The following is a 22,095-nucleotide window of genomic DNA, read 5'->3' as shown; positions in this document are numbered from 1 at the left end:
GCTCCGTGAGCCCACAGTGGACTGCTGAGCCACTAAGTCTGTCAAATTAAGTAGGAAAAGGAAAAAAGACAAGTCCATGGAAAGATTTTTCAATGTTTTGGTTTTTAATCCAGAACCAGCATTTAAATCCAGAACTAAATGGAAAAAGAAATGGCTAGCAGAATTAGCTAGTAAGGTTTTTTGTTTAGTTGGGGGTTTTTGTGTTTGATGTTGTTTTGTTTTTTTAATACCTAAATACCGGAGTACTGCTTCTAAAGGCTTTCGAACCACTTGCTTTAATAGCAATGGGTTTTCTGATGCCTCAGGTAAACGTGCTGTGCCTGTAAAATAAAGAAAAATAATTAGAGGGTAAAGACACTTAGTTATTATAGCAAAACTAAATGAATAACTCAAGTATCCTGAAAGCTTTTCAATCAAAGGGAATTTTACAGGTTGCAAGCATGCCTTGGCAACAGGACACAAATGCAGAATGCTTAAAACCAAACATGAATATTGTAAAACAAACAACTCACGAATTTTTGAAGTTATTTGTCTAGCCTACAATCAGTTAGAATGCTCTGCAAGTAAAGCCAGGCTTTGTGAAACCACTAGCTATATGTAAGAGACCATCTCAAGAAGTTGCAACTCAAACTTTATAGGAGAGGAATCTCAAAGGGCTCCTTTGCAAGCAGGTTCTAGCTGCACCACCACTCACATTCTGCTTTGATTGCTGCGCTGTTAATAGGCAGATAAGGATGTCTTGCAGCATGCCAAGGGCGTAAAATATCTCGACATAAACGTCTGGCAATTCTTGTCAGTTTTGTTGTATGGAGATAAAAAGCTTGTCGCGTCTTCATAGCAAACTTGGGGCTCCCACTGTTTCGTACTGGCACACCATGAGGACTCTAGAAAGAAAGAAAAAGAAACACGGTTTCTAAAAAATAATTATTAGAAAGTATGGTTTTAAAGAAGAGGAAGAATATAATGTAAAAATCACTTTCAACTACTGATTCACAGACAAAAGAACAAAAACAGTATTGCAGATGAAAATATTTTTAACCCGGCTATTCCCTATTTCCCAAATCTTACCCGTCAACATTTGGAATTTTCTTCCAAAATATCTCAAATGATAAAACGAAGCTAAACGTCCTCTCTTCAGAGGGAAGTAATTATTTCTGTGCTGTCCCAGGTTTTAAAGTAGAGATCCAAAAGCCAACCTGATGCTATCACATGAGTTAGTGTTTAGAGCCAACGGAAAGACTCTCAAACTTTGGGTGCTTGGAGTTGCTCTGGATATACAACACAAATGCCTTATAACAAAGCACTTTAAGAGGGAGAGGAAAATCAGAAAGTAGCTGTATGGCTAAAACACACATCACAAACCCACTTCCCAAAGCAAACTTACAGCATACAAGAATGTTTTTGTCTCGAAAGTTGCAAGAATTTCTGTTTTAATTCTTACTCTGAACTCAATGAATGCATTTACAGAGTCGTCAAATATTCACTGCGTGTTATAAAAGAATAATACTGAGAGACATTTATCTACTGCAGAGAGTGAAAGCAGTATCTTCTTCACGAAAAGCAATTAAGTCAACCAATAGAATAATGAAAGTAGTATCTTGTTATCTCAAACCTGCCCATGGTTGGAAAATAGGAGGAAATTTCAGTTTGGGGAGAACAGGGCTTTCCCCTCTCTGACTATTTGCATACTTTAAAATTAACAAACGAGATATAAGGCTGATAAAATCTGGCAGTTATGTCATCAATTAGGTAGCTTCAGAGGGCAAACAGAAGCCTGGAAAGGACAGAGGTTAAACAAAAGAAAGAAAATAGAAAGGGAATGATAGCAAAGACTAGGAGAGGGGAAAGAAATTAATCTAAGGCCAAAGTTCAGCGTCCACTATCCTTTTGTTCCTCTGTGCATGTGATGCAGCTACTTTTCCTAATCAGCTCAACGTATGATGCTTCCAGAATGAACTTTCATCAAATTCAGAAAAATTCTGAGAATTTTGGTTTTTAAATAAAAGGGGAAAAAAACCAAGCAGAAGTAGCTTATAGAATGCTTATTCAAACCTATGGAGAAGGAAAGAGGACTAACTAAAACAAACAAAAAAAGGATGAAGTAGAAAAACAAGATAAGGGATCTTAAAAAGCCACTAGCTAGTATCTAATTTTGAATGTGCCTTGGGAAAGGGAACAGGTTTCAGGAAATAATGAAATCCTTTATGGAAAAAAAAAGTCCTCTTCCCCCTGCAGCAAAAATCACGGAAACCAAATACCAGAAACACTGGCTGGCATTTCAGTTTTTTCCATCTTCGTTAAGTTATCCCATGCATTTGATGACTAGTTTGCTAAACAAATGATGTGTGGTTTTTTTTCCTCAGGGCAGTACTTGGCAACAAATTACTTGCAGTTGAAGTTAAGGTGCCAGCTTTTGCAAGACATGAAATACCAAACCCAAGGACAACAGCGGAGGCTGAATGCATTCTTTTTGTCGTTAAATATTTAAGAAAAGTGAACAATTAGTCAGATACCATGGCACCTAGCTTTCCAGACAGGAGCACGGAGCAGTCTGCTTTGCAGGTACATACCAAATTATTGCGGTTTGGTCCTGGTCTCTCCCCATCTAACCGTGTTGGCATTTTCAAGCCACCGTATTTCTTCCAGTACGTCCAACAGGATGCACAGAGGCGACACTGCATGTTAGGGGGACCCCAAGAATACCACTGGTAAGACTGTGTGGCTAGAGATAACAAAGGTGGAAATTATATATATCCTTAAACAGGATCACTTTTCAGAGCTTATTCTCTTTAGAACCATCACAAAAGAAAACCCACACAAAGACAGCGCAAAGCTCAAACAGTCCTTAAAAACCTCATGATGGTTTCATTGTCATCCCCACTGTTAAATGTACTTGCGATATCAGAGGAATTAATTACACATATAAACCCCTTTTAAAACATGAACAGAAAAAAACTCAACTAGCAGGATGGGAAAATTTCCTGCCACTGAAACTGAAAGCTCTCATTTTGCAAGACTGGTAGACAATATTTCTGAAGAGCATGGGAGAGGGAGGGGGAAGATTATCTTCACGAACTCCCCATACATTAATTTTACAACTAAAGAATGTAAGAAATCTGTGACTTGACTTCTCGCATCGTCCTTCATTCCAGCATCGCTGAAGGCTCCCCATAAAGGAGCACAATCACTGGAACTCGGTATATTAACATCAGGCAGCAGACCAAATGCAATGATATCACATATTTCAAAATCTACTAAAAAATTATGAAAAAATTGTCAAGTTCACATCTTGGTGATCTAAGTCTTTGCTCAACAGCTACCTCACTTACAAAGGACATTTACTAACTCTCTCTTTAGTATTTCATAATTTTATTTACAAACGTTAACACTTGTAACTCAAAAAAACCCCACTTTGCTTAACTGCTGCTACGTCAAATTCCGTCCCCCTACCCTTCCACAGCCTTCTCTCCCACCACGCACCACAACACAGCTTTTATTTTACTGTTTCTGACACGGCATTCGCACTCTCTACGCACAACTGCCATACTGGCATGTCACTTACTGTAACAGCTTTCACAGGCCCGTCCTGCTCCTGCGTTCTGTGCCTGTACTCCAGTACCATTTACCACTCCTGGTTTGACATTATTTACATTGATCTGGTTGGGGTTTGGCTTGTTACTTAAAACACAAAGCAAAAAGGAGGACAAACGTTAATTGAGGCACGCAATTTCCTACTTGACTGTCAAAAGTATGGCCCAAAACATCTGAAGATTTAAATTTTGTTCATCATGTGGTTTCCAGAGTAAGCTGTACTTACCAGCAATGTGACTTCCATCAACAGACTATCTCTGATAATATTTAAATAACACTGATAATACAAATAACTATAATAATAGTCAGATGCCATTTTCAAGAGTCCAAAACCATTTAAAAACAACACACCAGTGAGGCCAGGTAGGTATCTTTCTTACTATCCCAGACATTCTAATCTAGGTGACAAAAAGATCTTATCTACGGATCTCTCTCAGTCCTCAACGTGAGCAATATTTTACTTAAATCTCCAAAAAGAAGGCTAGGGGATGGAGCAGGGAAGTAGATGGAGGAAGAGCAACCCCTGCCTTATTCAGGAAAATATAACCCTAAACTGAAGGCACAAATATTTCCACTTTGTCTCATTGAAAAGGTTTGCATCATGTAGCCATAACTCGCACAAGCACATTCAACATATGGAAACCAATCTTCGGACATAGTGTATACACAGAGATTTTCATGACTATGAGCCTTCTGACAAGTCCTAAACTATGGTCTGTGCTTCTCACAGAAAACATTTAGGTTTCTGCTAAACGGAAAAAGTCTGAACATTCACAGAGCAAGAAACGCATTGATGGCTGTCACTAATACGCTCTAACATAACAGCTGAATCACCTCAGCTCATCCCTATACTCTTAAAAATGTTGACTCGAGAGGAGGAAAAAAAAAAACTATTGGCAGGAGCTGAGAATGTAAGGGCAAACAGAACCTTGGCATAGAGAGCAGCTAGAATAGTACAAAATCTCTGCAGAGGAAGAGGTGTCTGAGGAGGGGAAGGAGGCATTCAAAAAATCCTTGGCATGAGAGTGAACAAGAAGGACAGAATCGATATTGCAGGGACAGGACTTCTGGGGAACGGAGGAAGATGGGAGAAGTCACCCAAAAGTTTCAGACAAGAATACACAAAGAGCTTATAAAACACACAAGGACTCTCAAGTGCTGTTACTAGCTCAGCTTATAGAAGCAACAAAATGCAGGCAGCCTTTGGTGCTAAATTCTGAACATAAGCCCAAACTGTTGTGCCTATTCCATTTCCCTCATAGCCTCTTACCTAAAGACCGAAGGGAGTGGGCATATTCCTTTTATTTCCAACTAATAAACCTGTGTTTTGGAATCCACTTATTCAAGCAGAAATATCTTAAAATGACTTTCTGAAAACACATTTTCCTACACCTTAGTTGCACACTCACACAGGAGTCTCCGTGATTTCCGTGACCCAGAACACTTACTACTTTTCCCTCGGGCTAGTGCTGCAAAAACAGTACTGTGGGAATAGGGCCAAATTTCTTTCTTTCTAATGGGGCATCAATATTAGGTTTCATGTTCTCAGCAATGACCCCTGAAAGCAAAGGAGTTCCAAGGGACTATATTCTGAAGATAATTGTTCATCCCGGGTCCAGAACAAACCCAAGCACCACTGGAAAGCTTACAGTGCCCTGGAAGCCAGAAGGTGATTCTTTTCCTCATCTGAAAACATCTGATCAGACACTGAGATACAGAGCTCAGTAAAGCTCCAATTCTCTAGACAAAACAGATTTGGATGTGAATGACCTACAAGGACCACACACACACATTGCATAAGGAGGTAAGAGAGTATTTGTCCAGTCTCAGAAAAACCTTCGGATAGTGTTTTGATGGTGCTCCTTGCTGTAACATTCAGGGTCTTTCTGCAGAAGGGAAAGCTTAAGAAGCTACATGGCACAGAAACACTGCAAATAGTTTGTTCCTTCAGTACACTGAGCAGCCTGTATACAGTCCAAAAGAAGCAGAGGAGAGAAAAATATAAAGGCATTTAGATTAACAAGTCTGATTAGGTTTTCTTGTCCTTTTGGTTATTAATTTGCCCAGCTCTTACAAGGATTAGAGTGTTTTGGGGTGCTTGTCACGAAGTTCTGACACCACAGATGGCAGGAGATCTGCAGACACATTTAACAAAGGGAAAGTTGAAAGAGGGTACATTCATGCTATCCAGCATTTTCTCTGGCATGTCACTATAGTAACCTGCTGCAAAAGAACTTTTGCCTATGATTCACTAGCAAACTCCATGTGCAAACATTACCAAGATGCTGTAAAACAAACAGTCCTCACAGATGCACACTGTTACAAGCAGTGTTGCTCAATAGAGCAAAAGACTGACGTAAAGAAAACTAAGCCTCCACTCCAGGTCTTATGGCTCAACATCAGGCACGTTGCTTCCCTTCTATTCTCTGAAAAAGGCAGTAAGAGAGTCTGAAATCCATCATTAAAGCACACAAAAAGATTTTGGGTTTTTTGAGCAGCATGCTGGGAAGCCCTGATGTGTCTGGCTGTTAACAGTTAGTTGAGAACAAGACCGCAGGCATTGGGCACGCACATCCAGAGTATTAAGAAAAGAAAGGAGGTTGATGGCTTAACTCCGTTGTTCTCTCTACAGCCCTTATCAAATTCTTATTTCAAACACAAGTGAAAGGGATGCACGGGTGCGAGCTGATCACCAAATCACATTGATCACAAAACTGCCACACAGCAGTTGTGGCAGTAACTTCACTTTGGGATTTTGGAACGGTACAACCAACGTAGGTGCAACAAGCACCAGGAAGCGTGCTGCTCCAAAGCTAAGGTCAAGTTTTACAGGGACAGTAACAATAAAATTTAGGCAGCTAACGGCTTCATCATATGAGAAGCAAAAAGGTCTTAATTGTTGATGATATGTTAATTAAACTTGCATGATATCACCAAAATCTGCTATAGCTATTAACAAGAGAATTAGATGAATAACCGGATGAATCATTAGGAAGTTAATGAAGCTGAAGTGAAAGATGCAAATAAGGTAGTGAGAACACTGATGGTGCGGTAAACTATCATTTCCAGTTCTCACATCAAGAATGGAAGTCTTTTAAATGGGTTTCAATTGCACTGCAGCAGTCAGTTATACTACAACAGCGATCACGAAGTGCAGATTTCTGGGCTGCATTCTGCAGGAGATCAGTCTCAACTAAAGGGATTAAGGTGATAAAGCACATGCAGAAAGAAGGCACTGCAAGTCAGCCATCATGGACTGAAGCCCCTGCCCAACCTGAAGATAACCCTGAGCCACGCAGAACACTGAAGCCTCTTCACTATATAACTGACTACCATTTGATCCACAGAACAGTGAGAATTTTAACTATGAACTTAATAGTAAATGCTTCCTGTTACTCAGGAAACCATAATGGTGCTAGATGCAACAGAACAATTAAGAAATGAAGCCTCAGAACTAAGAATTTTTAATCCTTTGTAAGGAATATTTATGCCATCTACCTCTAGGCATCTAATGCAGGTGTCTGGACTCCTTATTCAGACAACAGAGGGGTGAGCTCCCATCACAACTCTCCAGGCTACTGTAAATATCACTTCTAAGAACAGGTCTAACAACTGCTAAACAGTGCTTTTTGAAAATGAGAAACTTTCTCCAACAAAATGTTGAAGATCATGATTTTAAATACCACAGCTACGAAAGAACGAACAGCATTACACCTTCAAGGTTTCCATGCTGCAATGGACCTCCACACAATTAAACAAAGAAGGAAAAAAAGTCTTGCTCCTCAGGTAGCAGACAATCAAGAAACAAACAAAGGAATTATCTTCAGCTTGTTAAGCAGTTGCCCCTTGTAGTCATTCAAAGCTTTGACCTATTCCTCCAGTTTCCCTAGTAGCTTAAAAAAAAGAGGCAGGGTAGAGAGGATAATATTTCCCTACTTTACAAGTATTTGCAAGGCAGCATTTGCAGCTTGTCAAAGTGCTTTGAGATTCTCAGATAAGATACTGCAAGTAGAATGTATTAATTTACATTTAGAGATGTAAATTTAAAAATTACGTTTTACATCAATATATTTTGGCGACTGGGAATTGTGTGGAGCACTTCATTCTTCCTCTTCCATTCTTACCCCTTCTGATATCTCTTAGATCAAAGCAAAAGAGAGAAAAAGCCACAGAAAATTGTATGTCTCAGCCTTCATGATTTGCAGATGTCCCAATCCCAAAAAGCACCAGCTAACTCAACCAGACTGTCATGAAAAAGAAGCAAAGTAACCAGAACACAAGATGCCCGTAAGACTGATAAAACCAGAACACAACTCCCACAACAGCCCGCAGAGTAGGTTTGGGTACACGCTAGAAGGAGAATGTGACAGACAGACTACATCTGCAACAAGAAAGGTCTCCAATCCCCGCGTTCACACTGGCGGATGGCAGGATGAAGCGTGTAAGAACACAGAATCTCTTTGTGCACTTAGGACTCTGCTACTACTTTATCACCATTCCTCCCACTGACAGAGAAATTGCTACAGAAAACGAAAAGATTTCTTTAAGTATTTCCTGAACGCAGAATTCAACTGATTTTATACGTCCTCCTTTCACAAGGAAAGTACATCAGTTTCAACCTAAGGGATGTATTACAAACCCATGCATACAAACATCAGGTTCAGTCACATCAACTATAGATGGCTGTCCCAAAATCAAGGTTGTTCTTGAAAGCAGCACTGAAATGTTTTATCCAATATCCGGGACAGATACGTTCTTCCAAAATCTAGTATGTTGGTGTAGGACTTCATAACCTCACATCAACTACGTGCATGATCCTGCACAGGGTACCTAGTCTCTCCATGCTTCAGTTCCTCGTGTTATAAATCTGGGTTGTGCTCTCAGGTTAAAAAATATCAACTATAAAGCTGCATGTAGAGTGTTATTTTTCACTGTATAATATGTATGTGACACGATAAATAAGCTTTGAAGACTGTTTCTATTATTTTCCTTATTATTTTCCTCTCCTCTCTCTAAATTTTTCTATTAACATCACACGAACAGACAAGAGTCCTATCGGAAGAAGACAGTCAGAGATGAAAAAAAAACCCACAAAATTGTTTGAGTCTGATATCCTCCTGGGTCTCTCTTTGCGTTGTTAGAGTAAGTTTCACTCAACCAGTTGATATGCTTCTGCATAGGTCTTGTGACAGTCTATATCAAGTAATTTATTTTTGAGGTGACAAGTGGATCATTATGGTTCAAGCCTCAAAACAGGAATGGGCTCAGTAACATGATAAGGACAAATCAATAACATTGATATTTAGATATCTACACCATGTATTGCTATTACAAGCCAAGAATATGATCTTCTTCTAGGTCACAAGATAATGTAGATGTAATACATTCCCTATGTGCCAGACCTTGTACTGAAACTTGAGCAGAAATAATAAAAAAATCTTAGAAATACTAAATTGTTGCTGCATTTGGAGATATTAATAGCAAAAAAGCAGCAGATGCATTCATGTGGGGTTAAATTAAGTCACATATGCAATTGTTACTGTTTCTGATACACAAAAAAAGATATCGAAGCAGGAGGAAAGTTTGACAGTCTTTTATCAATTGAACAATATGTAAGTTAAGGCATACACATAACCAATCCTGACTGAAAATCAAAGCCAGAAACAAAAATAGCAACCACACAGGTAGAGACAGAAGTCTTCTCCTGAAGTAGAGAGGTAAGCTGCTGATTTGATTATATTCTCTAGATAGGAATAAGAATTATCTTGCTGAGATACAGTGCTGAGGGATAACATACCACTCCACACAGCCATTATCAAATGAGCAGTATAACCTTTCAAACACAGAGCCCTGCCTGCATACACTATGACCCAAGAGCAACAGCAAGACTACCAGGCTCTCTAGTCTGCATTATCCCTTTTCATCTGCAGTCCAAGTTACACTGGCTTTTGCTTTACAAGCTTATCACACTGTGAATTCATGTTTAATTTGATGTCCAGTGGCCCCCTGCAGAGTAACACCATCCACAAAAAGCAACACTGTTGAAAAACTGCATGACAAGAAATCAATTTGGTTTCACTCTGAATATTATACCTAATTTTTAGTAAATTCACCTGAGAGATATTGACATATTTCAAAACAAAAAAGAAAACGGAGATCCTCTATTTTCACAAGAAATCTTGCAAGCTTAATATGTAAAACTTAAATTCTGCCTTAAGTAACACAAAAAACGGTAGAAGTTCATAAATTTTTGAAAGGAGATAGCATAAAAGAGTAAAGGAGTTATTTAGGGTAACACACATGGGAATGTATCTGGGAGTGAAAGTTGAAAAGATAAAGGACCGGGGAGATAAAAAGTTCCACATTATAAAAAACTGTTGACTGGGTTATGCAGAGGAAATGCAATAGAAGACACACATTTTACTAAGGATTTTTATATATGTTTATATATATCATTATATATGAATGTTAATATATTTTTATATATATAATTTTTCTCTATATAAATGACATTAGGAAACAACCACACACTGGTGATCCAAAAATTAAGAGAAACAGATAAATTATTGAGCAGTTAATTAGCTACCCTTTTGTTCACAACCGTGCTGACCTGCTAGCAAGTCCCCAACTCCCAGTCTGTATAAAAATAAAAATTAGAAGATAAGTAACAGTCGCTTCAGGATAGGCACATTACACAGGATGAAGAAAATGAGCAACATGACAGCACAGCATCCTAACTAGGAAAGCCCCGAAGGGAAAGTCCTCTGCTGCCCACTGAGGAAACACCCCGTGTTCCAGAAGTGGAAGGTCAACGGGTGGGTACAGCTTTGTCTTTTACACGCTCATAAGCAGCGGCGAAAGCATACTGGGAGGAGTGCTGCTTTGTTCTAGTCAGCTTTGACATACCAAAGCTACCACGCCTTCTTCCACAGGGCAGCTAGTTGTTTATTTCCATCAAGGTGGACAGCATTAACTCCGCTAAAATAAACCGGAATTCAAGCCCACTGAAGCATCAGCAGAAGGGTTGTTACATTGGTAACCTAATTTATAAGTTCTCTGTCATGTTTGTTCAACTGTGTGTCTCATTAAAAAATTACAGCAAATACATAATACTACCAGGCCCTCTACAATGCAATAGAAAACAAAACAATACAAAAAGATACTTACTAGTTGGGTATATACACTTGTTTTAGCTTGCTTTCTGCTTCTGCTGCTTTCAATCGTTTCTTTAGAAAGAAAAGTAAAAAGAAAAAAAGTTAGAATAAAAAGGAAATAAGGACTATTTTATCGGGGAGTCAAGTAACATACCTGTAAAAACTTTAGTGCTTATTAACAAACAATGAAGTTTTCCTTTTGCTGAGCAGCTACCACGAAACCCTTTTCCAACAGGAAAATATCCATTGAAAACAATTGCAGGCATCAAATGGCTATTACGCAGCTTTAAAAAAAGTCAGAGATGACAATCTACTGTTTATAAGAACAAACTTTTCATTCCCATTCACTTCAATACAAATTGATGCATTGTTCCTCCCACAATCCTTTTATTCCTGCAGTGGAAGATCTAACATATCAGTCTGTGTTTGTTCCCCACGATAACATTCACCAACTGGACAACAAAAGGTATAGCAATGCACCCTCTTCATCACATTTCCTCAGCAGTTGAACCAGTTCAAAGAATCTGAACGAAGACTTTTCTGTTGATAGACGTCCTTTTTGAAGACTGAGTGACACAGGAGATCTTTAAAAGTTAAGAAAGCCAAGAGCTCAATTCAAAACTGTTGCAGAACTACTCAATAGATTTTTTAATTATAGTATGTCATCACTTCTGATTAAACATCAGCCATGGGCAACCCATACATTTGCACTTTCTAAAGACGAGCAGCAAACAATATGCATTTATCCCCCTTTAAGTCAAAAAGGAAACAAATCTCAGGGGACAGGTAGATAAGAACATCAAGGAGGGTGAAAAGGGGAGAAGCTAACTACACCAAACAACCAGCCCCTAATGAAAAACACCATTGTCAGGAGATATTAAGGAACCTAAGAGAGATGTGTTAAAAGTAACACACACGCGAGAAGTACACTTCCAGAGCATGGGGACCCATGTTTAGAAGTACACACCATTTGTCTCTTGACATGGCCTTACTTCTGTAAAACCATCTGTTAACTTCTCTCCACATTTCTGGAGTAAATGGATTACAGGATCTTTTCAATGGGATGTATAGATGGAAATTCCCCCAAAACAGCACTGCTTCTTTTTTTTCCTTCTTTTTCTGCTACAGCTGTGAACTTGCTGATAGCCCACAAGAACATAGCAGAAGTAGGCAATTAGCTGGCCAAGAATTCCTTTTACAACTCAAACCTTCACACCGTTTAAAAAGTAAAAGAGACATTCTGAGGTTCAAGTTTTCTCTTATTACATAAACTAAATTAATTTAGGGTGAACCACTGGAGGCCTCTAGTTCAAGCTCCTGCTCAAAGCTGGGCCCATGCCAACATCCATGCCGGTAACAGTAGTCTGCATAAAACCACGATGATGTTTTCCAGACAAACCAGCAGCATGGTGATATCCTAAACAAACAGATTAGCTTAACATTTTCTATGCAGCAGCCTCAAGGAACAGTCGAGGAAAAGAAATGTAAAGCTAAAATCAGTATCTTCATAGATACAGGAACCACCAGAAAATGCAAGAAAATTGAAGAGCGTGTCACTGAGAAACGGACAAACATAAAAACAACTTTTTACAGGGACACAATGGACACACATAGAAACACTAAAGTAAAGGTTTCCTGTAAGCACAAAGTTTGCTTTGATCTGAGAGACAGTCTTAAGCAACAATTTTCCATTTGACAGCCTGACAGTTCCTCACTAAAGTTCTCTAGACTCCTAAAGAATTCCCCTCTTCTCTTTTCCTGCAAATAAAAGTCAATCTATCTTAGAAATTAAAGAATGAAGTTGTCAGACAAGAGAACAAGGACCAAGAAAACAAACAGAACTCCTGAAAGCTATCCAGAGACTACGGGTACACCTTCAGAGAGCTGCATCCAAAAGCTGACTCCTTTCTGCTGGTGCAGGCAAGTTTCCCAGATGGCTTCTGTTAAATCTCATCTAGGACAAGGACAGCTACCTGAAAACTCCTCAAGAAAACCCACCTGAACACTTCGTGGAGGCAATCCTTATCAATCCCACAGACTTACAGGAATCAATAACACACATCGTACTGGCAGTCGGTGATGGAACTAAAGAGGTTCCCCTCTGAATACAAACCACGAATTCAAAGTTGAACATTTTCAAACCACTCTGCTCAAGTCTTTTTACCTAAGAAACCAAAGCATCCAATGACCGGTCTCAAAACCATTGTCACAGCATCAGAACCATTGTCACAGCATCTCCTCCACATTCCAGAGAGAGGCTACCCCAAAAAAGTGTCATCCTTTGACAAAATGCATGCTCTCAGGTGCATTCCTGCTCCCACAGCCTGGACTGACAAACAGCTCTTCCTTCCCCAAGCCCAGACTACCACAGGCAGTTATGTTAGCAGATGAACAGTCATGGAGCTCATGCTCTCCCCAGGAATTACAAGGAAGTCCAATATCAGATACCAGTAACAGCTTAATATACTGTTTGATGAACCTCGTACAAGAATCCTATTTTCTTGAAACCAAAGCAGTAAATTCAGGGAACTTGCTCTGGTAGAGAACTAGTTTTATTAATTTCCACTAGATTTCTAGATTGTGAGGGAAACAAGCTGCAGTTTTCTTGACAAAAGCTCTCAAGGGGACTATCTAGAGTCATTACGTTATGACAGTTTTGGAAATCTATGAATGGAAAAGTTTCATGCAAGAACAAAGCACTACCAGCAGCTGAAATATTCTGCTATCCACAATGTAAAGTCATTTGCCTTGGAAACATGGTTCATTTAGAGTACTAAGCAACACTTTAGTAAACTGGTGATGAGCGTTAACCTCACACCATGGATTTTCTCTGTGATTGATGACCACGGTGCCAGCTCCGAGCTAACAACTGCCGTACGTCACCTGGACCTAGCCATACTCTCCCCTCCTGCAGCTGCCTGGGGATCAGCGCGGAGCACGACAGACAGCATATGCCTTTAGTACCACCTAGTATTCCACCAGGAAAATGGAAGGTTTTCAGAAGGTACCACAATGTACTGAATAAGAGTAGGCTGGTTTTGCACTAAGTACTTGTGGCTGTGAACAATCAATAGACCAGACGTGACAAGTTTCCTATTTTCTGACAGTGACTGATACCACAAGGTACAAAAGAAAGGTGCCCGAAATGTAGCCATGCACAATTTCAGAATAATCTCTTCACAGAGAAAGTGCTTCGCTAGGTCCTTTCCCAGTTATTAATTGATTTGTGCCTCAAGCATATTTATGTTATGAATTCTTAATGTTGTCTGATGTAGATATGAATGTTCTCATCCACAAAAAAAACTGAACATTTGTAACTTTTTCTAGTAGTTCGGCCTAAATGCAATCTTTTGTCTTTGAGTTATTTATATACGCACATCTTAAGTATATCCTCTTATTTACCTCATCATATTTTCCCCATCTACAAAAGGGAGATAATACCAACTTGTCTATCCCAGAGGGACTGAGGGATTAAAATACTAAGCACTGCACATTCAAGTTGGTGCAAACATCTGTCCTTTATATATCCTCTCCCTAGATTTAATGTCTTTCATTCTACCCAGTGAGCTTGAAAGAGTTTTATAATACGTGACGTATCAGAGCAAATGTGTGTGGTCGTTTTCTAAAGAGTGAACATTTATGAAGAGGAAATAACAGAAGAAATCCAGGAAGGTAGGGGATGTTTCAAGGTTCGCAACGCAAGTGTCAGGTTGGTAGACCTCAAATATCCAGCCTTTTTTAGTTGACGATGGGGAAGATAGTTTCTAAATTGCATTTTCTGGATTTAGAGAACTTTCACACTGCTTATTCTTTTTCAAAACTCTGAACACACAAGTGCTGCTGGGAGGTGGGAAAATGAAACAGAAAAGGTAATTAGTCCACGGTGCATTTGGGAGAACTGTTTCCAGCTGCCTGTGCTCCAGCAACACATCTCAGCACTGATGTGCCGTACCTATGGTCCCTGTCACTTGCTTGCCAAAACTGCCATAGTTCCATGTTACTGTAGGCTTAACAGGAGGTGTTTTGGGACAAAATGTCTTACATATGCAGAAAAACATTCCTTTGATGTTATTTCTACTTCTCTAGCACACAGTCCTTTATGAAGGCTAGTACATTAAGATGTCACTCTCAGCTCTTGGCTAGGTACAAAGACGGTTTGCTTTCCTTAATAAAGATGTTTTCTATCTACATCAAGATTTATCCAGAGCTCCCTCCTTAAAGCTCCCTACCTTGTGTAGTCAGATATAATGGCACTTCCACTTAATCCAGTATCTTCTCAACACTATGCATACTTTAAAACTGATTTTCTCTATTTCTCCTACACTTTTCTAATGGCACTTCCACATAAGAAATGGAACAGTAGAACTTCGTAATATTTGATCTTCCTCTTGAAGTTACATGCTCCTCAAGCACAAACAAAAAATGCAAAAAGTAAATTAAAGCCTTCAACTCTGAAAAAATCCAAACATATGACTAATTCAAATAGTAATTTGCCACTGCCACATCCCAAGCTCTTCTCAATTGCATCTGAACAGTTGGAAAGTGTTGTTTTTAAGTTTTCAGGACTTCCCCTCACGATATGCAAAACAGTAGAAGCATTTAAAGATCTTAAAAAAAAAAAAAATCACCCTGAAATTCACAACTACGCAAAAACTCAACCTTTACTTTGCATGAAAATGTAGGCATACCCAAACATCACATCAACTCTTAAAGAGTTTTTAAATCACTGGGGGAAGGCCATAAACCAGAAGTTACTCAGTGGATGCCATTTCAAACCTTTCTGAATCAGAAATAGATGCTCTTGTGAATTGATAGAGGTAATCTGTCTCAAGAAAAGGACACGTTCAAAGGAGACACAGGATACTGAATTTGGAATGCATCTCATTTTTTTCAGGGCAACTCTGAAAGGGTGTCTTTGACAGGACGACTCTTGGGATCACTTTGGACAGACATTCAGGAGCCTACATCAGACCACAAATTCTGCATTGATATTGCAACAGAATTACTCCTTCCAGCAGTTCTGTTCTTGGAGGGTCAAACCTTCTCTTGAAATGACTGAACTCCTAATTACACCAGCAACCTTCAAAGGCATGGTATAGCTGAAGCCAAATAAAAATGACTGGATAAAAGATCCAAGTGCATGCTCCAAAACAAGTCAATTTGCATGTATCTCAATCACAGCATCCTACTCACAAAACAAGGAAGTGCTGTAGTAAGCCTTTCGATATTAGGTACACCAAGCGTGAGTATACCTTATTGCTCAGTTCTGAGAAAGGGTCCTCTGCTGAAGTCAACTCAAAATTCAGCTTCCTCAATGCAAGAAACAGATGCATTCTGCTTCAGGACTATGACAGTGCTTTCTCGCTCCAAGAAAGCCTCAAAGGAAATACAGAAGGATGTAAACAGTTCCTAAGTAACTGTTTTTCACCAAAGCAGGCAATTGGCTGATGACAAAAACTTCATTACTATGTTGTGTAACTCACAGGAATAGACAGTTTAAATGGATGTTTTTATGTTCATTCAGGCAAAAATCTGACAAGAATAAGAAAGTTATCAATATTTTTTTTAAAGACAATAACTTACAGCCTTGGAACATAACTTAATTATCCTCTTAGAAGGAGGGCAAGTGAAAGTGAAACAACTCGTGATACACTCTTTTCATATCCTTACTTAACACATTTCCAACATCTTGCATACAAAAACGCTGTTAGCCCCAGAACCATTTTGTGGTATTAGACTAAGGAAAGAATCTACACAGACAAAACTCTGAAGAAGCAGATGGAAAAAGTGGTGAGGGATGTGCTTTGCCAAAGACTTTGCACACATCAAGCAAAATGTAAGCGTAATACACCATTATTTCAACTACAACTTCCTATGCTTTCTTTGTGGTTATATATAGATAGCTCTCCCAGGCTTTTTATAAATGTTTAATAGTATTATTTGCTTGTACAAGCCGGGAATTTAAGACGAGGTCTTCAGCTCAGTTCAGACTCAATTCATGGGATATCTCTGTACTGCAATTTCTACCTGTTTGGCTTATACTCATGCTGTCTCCTAAGTGCAGAGCCTCTAATTGGAAGTTTTCCCCGAATCCCACTCTCTGGTACGCTGCTGGGCAGCACACGTAACGTACAGTATAACCACGACAGAAAACCTCCAGCACAGGAATATAGCAAAACAGTGCGAGAAACTGTAGGTTTGTTACGCTTTTTAATAGAAAATGAAAAATTGTTCGGTTATTTTTAAACGAAGTCTTTCACCCAACAATCTCCTCTGCAATTTATCTATGTAATAAGAAAGTTCAAGAAAGTGGAAAAAGCAAAAGAATTTAACCTCTTCCTCATCAAGACACAGTTTCTCCAGTTGTTTTCTGGAGCTGCTTCTTCCCAGCTTTCTTCCCAGCACATAGGTCTGGAAGCAAACACCTGGGACACTATTCCCACCTGTCTCCTATGGTATCCAGAGTGAACACCAAAGAACTGCTCCCTACCGCTTATTCCCACCACCACCATTGTTACATAGCTCACGATGGGCACAAACAAAACTTCACCACTGCAAATGTATCATGGACTTTCTGAGCAGTATAGAGATGCTTTTTGGTTTAATCTTTCCCTAGAATTCCTACTATTGTTTGCTGTTCTGACTGCACAGGGGTGACATTTTCATGCAACAGCCCAAGATTCTAGTTTTCGCTGTCTGATGAAATAACTTGCCTCACTTTTTCTGACACCTATCATATTGCTAGATAGATTTTTATCGCTAAAAGAAGTGAGGTGAGATAAAAGATGCAGGGAAGAAGATAGATGGATTCCTCTCAGTGCAAATATTAAGCATAGTACAGGCTGAGTACACTCAGCTATTGTCTCCTGAACAGCTGCAGACAGTAGAGCAGCACTCACCGTATCAACGATACACACAGTTCAACAGGGAAGGAAAGACCATGACCTTATTTCCCCAGCACTCTTTTTCCTCACCATGCCAGCTTCCATCACCATCCCACTTTCCTATCACCTGTTTCCTTACTGGAAGGAAAAGTTTCAATCAAAGAAATGAACTCGGGGAAAATACTTGAGTGAGAAACACAGTAAATGTTTTTTTTTAAAAAGTAATATAGAATTGATGCAAAAAAGAGTTCTCATTTGTCCTGAGGATCCCTCTGTAATTTAAACAGTGTTCCCATCAGAAAGAAAATGGTAAAAATCACATTACAGGCCAAAGTGCCCAAATATAGCACATGCCAAATATTGATGAATGCCTCAGGCATCTAGTTTTTATCCCAGGCTGAATTTCCAACGAAGTAAGTTAAGGCAGGACATTTTTATAGCTCCATTTTTTCTAATACTTCAAATAGATGCCTAAACATAATACTGATAATTATAATGAAAAATCTATTATATATTTCTCCCTTCTTTGCATTAATTTTCCCATTAAATATTGTGAGTAGTTTTCAGCAACTGACAGTCTGCAACATTTTGCATGCTGCTTGCACTGTGCTTTCTTTATTTAAGGGACCAAGCAGCTTTCATATTTAAACAAGTAGAGATAAAAATGACTGTAAACACGAGTCAAAGTTGATTCTCAAGTATAACGAGTCTGGGAATTTGAGCCATCAATGCTTCCCAGATAAACACTTTACTCACAGTGCTTACATGGGGGAGCCTCTGTGCCTCTGCAATCAAAGTCATGGGCAGGCAGAGGTGGACAACCAGCATGGATGCCCGTTGTACAGCAAATCCCCACTCCTCCACAATAAATCAAAATTTAAGTTAATGCTGACCTTGAAATCTGCAGGCAGAAATTAACCACATTCTCTTCCTCAAACTGCTGAATTTCAAACCAGACATTTGACAATTCCAAACAAATAAAGTAGCAGCAAACATGAAAAGAAAGCACAAATGCCAACGCTACCTGTGTGTATCTACGGAACAGCTGACGAGTTTAGTGATGAGAGATTGTCTGGTGCTCCAGATCATTACAGAACCCACCTATTGGAAAGGCTGAACCCCAAAAGGAAGAATAAAGCAACAACGCTTCATTTCAAAGGCAAGAAAAACACCTTCTGTTAGAACAAAAGAGATGATTCTGACTCTTACCTGCTGAACGTATCTATCTGTAGTTTTCCACATGTAGTAATATTCTATTATGCTTGTTAAGGACTTCCACGGGAGCTAAGGACATAAAGGAAAAGCAGCAGTCATTGCAGGGAGCTGGCACACAGCCTCACTGAAATTCACAGGATTCCTTTGACAGTTTATAGCAGAGTCTTGCAACTACTAACCCTCCCAACAAAAAAAGACAGTGTCTGAATCTCCTGAGGGCATTGCAAGCACATGGGACCTATGTTAAATTAAACGCCCTTTCAAAAAATAGCTCTTTCAGTGCAGAAGTAGAGCAGCTTGCAGGTAAATCTTCATGCTGCATTGGCTCCACAGTATACCATTAAAGAGAGGCACAATGTGGAAGAGGGCCCACTGGCTCAGGCTCTCTCTGCTTGAGCAGCAAAGACTCAAGCAAGAGCCACAACTACAGGATCACAGGTCTGCTGTGCTGGGCATCTATGGAGCTGGCCCATTTGAAAAAAAAAAAAAAAAGTAGTAACTACTAACAGAATTGTGCCCTGCCAGCTCTGTTCTCTGCGTGAGAAGCGCAAGGATTTCAGTAGGACCAGAGAGAGTGTTGTGCTGTTTCCAAGTCCCTCTCTCTAAAAGATCAGAGCATGGGACGAGCAACACTGAAACTACTTGTTTTGTTCCAGAGGTCTCGAACAGCGATAGAGTGAAACTTGGCTCTCTTTACAGTGCTCCATTCAATCTGCAAGCTGAGCACCTTGGGTGGAGCTTTGGTCAAGCTACAGGATGCTTCCCTTGGACACCCAAGAATCCTTTTTGAAACTTTCAAATGGCCCTTTCTGAAATCATATTATAAAAGTGACTAAATTTTCATGTTTCAGAAGGCCCAGTACTTATTCTCCTTGAAACACAAATTAATCTACAGCAGCTAGGCTGTCACAACACTTTCCTAAATCCTCCCTCAGCTGCAGCAGAGCAGATGATTCTAAATTAACGTCTCTAAAGGAAAAGCTATCATCTGTGATTTGAAATTCTGACTGTACAACAGGCTGTCATCAGTATTAGGTCTGCCTTTCTTCAATTTACAGCAAGACAAATGCTCCAGTTGAAAGCCCTCTTCGACACAAAGGAAAAAACACGGTTTGGACAAGCTGTAAACCAGCTCTGCTACTGATCATAACTGGTCACCACATGGGCCCTCATTTTTTATACTTACAAAATCTTGCTGAATGTCAGTGAAATCTTTTCCATATTTTTCTAGCGCTTCCTCAAAGAGGTTTGCCTCTGAAGCAGACCACTCCTCCATCTCATCTCTGCACAGGACTGGCCCACCTTGTGGCACAAGCGCAGAGATTGCCTTGGAAATGTCATAGACATTTTTGTGCAAAGTGTCCATAGCATGGAACTACATGGATATAAGAGAGAAAGATAAATGTAAGGACAAGCATCTAGGGGGAAAAAATGCTTTACAGTGAACCAGCAATAACAAAAAAAATTTTGCACCAAGATTTGAGGGTACAATATTCTATACCTAACACAAAGTAGGTAAAAACTTGTTCCAACCTCAGACTCACTGTAATTGTCAGCGTTCAAGTCTAACATTCACGAACAATAGCGGGGTTTGTGGAACACGAGCCTTTGCATATCAGGAACTCCTACTTAGCTACTCACCAGCACCACCACGGTAGCGCTACTGTTAAGAAAATGGACAAGACAGAGACCCACTCACCCCAGGACAGAGCAGTCCTGTTAGGTGCCATCCACAGATGGGGCATGAAGACAGGAGGTCCGAGGGCGTATTTTCTAATAAACTTAGCCACGCACTTTTTTGTTAAATCATCCACAAAAATTGCACATAACAAAAATATTTAAGAGCAGAAACACATGTATAGAGTCCTCACAAAGGCCAGAAATCTCCAAAAAGATTCAGGTCAAATCACACATACTAGCTGAGTAGGAAAAATAAGAATTACTCCCAGGAGCAATTATTCATCAGAAAGCTGAGCTACAACTCCCTGCAACTTGTGATTTACAAGGGCTGAGAACACATTGCGAGGGAGGAATTGGTATTAGTAAATGAAAGCTTGTCTTTCTTTTCTGATTTCTGTAGTTTTCATCAGTGTGTTATTTGCCTTTCATCATACCAGTTTTGTGCACGTGCATAATTAATCTACAGTGTTATATCCTAGAATTTGTTCTATATATATGACTTCACATTATTCCAGTTATGAAGTGAGGCTTTGATAACATTTCTCTGCAGATTTCATAAATTTTATTAAAATTTTCATTAAAATTTCTCTAGCATAGAAGTTCAAGTTTTCCCTTTCCTCTCTCTACTCAGAATCATTTATGATTATAAAATATTAACAACATCAGCACTCCTCAGGTACTCTAAAATGGAGCTCGTCAAAGAGAAGAAATGGATCAACTGAAATTTCTCATCCGACCACAAGCTTTTCCCCCAGACAATCTCGCCCAAGGATGCCAGTGACAGGGTGGTGTTGGAGAAGTGATGAGGAGTGGCATTCTGGCATTGTAACACTGCAGACAGGCAGATAATCATTTGCATTCTTCTCAAGACAGCTACTAAGGCCATGCGAGAGATGGGCTGTGAAGCATGCCATCAAAACATTTTAACAAAACAACAAAAAATATTATCTCATGGAATTATCCGTGATGGATCACAGGAGGCACGAGGCCAGAAAAAAGTTACTTCATATGTAAATAAAGGGTTTCCTTTACAAAGACAGGATCTGCTTCACAGCGGGCCACAATTACAACCCATCTGCCCCTCTCTCTTTGCCAACTGCTACTGCTGAGGTGAATATTTTGCATCTCACAAAAACTTAAGGTCCTCTTAAAAATCTTACCAGCGTGATGTCCCTAGAGGCTGCTGCAGCACTCATGTGCAAACTTGGCTGTCTGACAGAACTACTACAGTCTAGTGCTCGGGCAAACGTACCAACAGACCTGAAAGAAATTAAACAGAGCATTAACTTTGCGTGCAAAACAAGCATAAATATAAACACCCAGCCGACACTTTTTGAGATCAGCAGACTCCATTTCTCAGCAACAAGATTACATGGTTTGGCGCTAGCTCTGAGCCAGAGACCATTCTCTTCAGATGTGGTTTGTTATTATGAACATTTTACTCTACTTAGTTCATATGACCAAAGAGGCTTAGGCGTAGACGGGAAAACAGGGAAAAACTTGAGAGTCACAAACGGAGAGTTTTGAACTACTCTCTTATCCCTTATCTCTCAACAGACTTAAGCTTTAAC

The 22,095-nt window shown here is 39.6% G+C and overlaps 1 protein-coding gene across 1 annotated transcript in view; it reads right to left on the bottom strand.

The window, feature by feature from the left end:
- Nucleotides 1-22,095, bottom strand: part of MTA1 (metastasis associated 1) — an 86,827-nt gene that overhangs the window by 23,155 nt on the left and 41,577 nt on the right. The window contains exons 8-15 of the mRNA XM_086617851.1: nt 21,685-21,784; nt 20,031-20,219; nt 18,839-18,913; nt 10,759-10,817; nt 3,563-3,678; nt 2,571-2,722; nt 695-884; nt 231-320 (exon numbers count right to left, since the gene is read on the bottom strand). Of these exons, the coding sequence (XP_086473977.1) occupies nt 231-320; nt 695-884; nt 2,571-2,722; nt 3,563-3,678; nt 10,759-10,817; nt 18,839-18,913; nt 20,031-20,219; nt 21,685-21,784 (971 nt within the window). The remainder of the gene's footprint in view (nt 1-230; nt 321-694; nt 885-2,570; nt 2,723-3,562; nt 3,679-10,758; nt 10,818-18,838; nt 18,914-20,030; nt 20,220-21,684; nt 21,785-22,095) is intronic.

This window comes from Tauraco erythrolophus, chromosome 10, assembly GCF_009769465.1.
Source record: "Tauraco erythrolophus isolate bTauEry1 chromosome 10, bTauEry1.pri, whole genome shotgun sequence".
In the NCBI taxonomy this organism is placed as follows: Eukaryota; Metazoa; Chordata; class Aves; order Musophagiformes; family Musophagidae; genus Tauraco; species Tauraco erythrolophus.
Note: the sequence above shows the minus strand (reverse complement) of the source record. Positions and strands in the feature narration are given on the sequence as shown.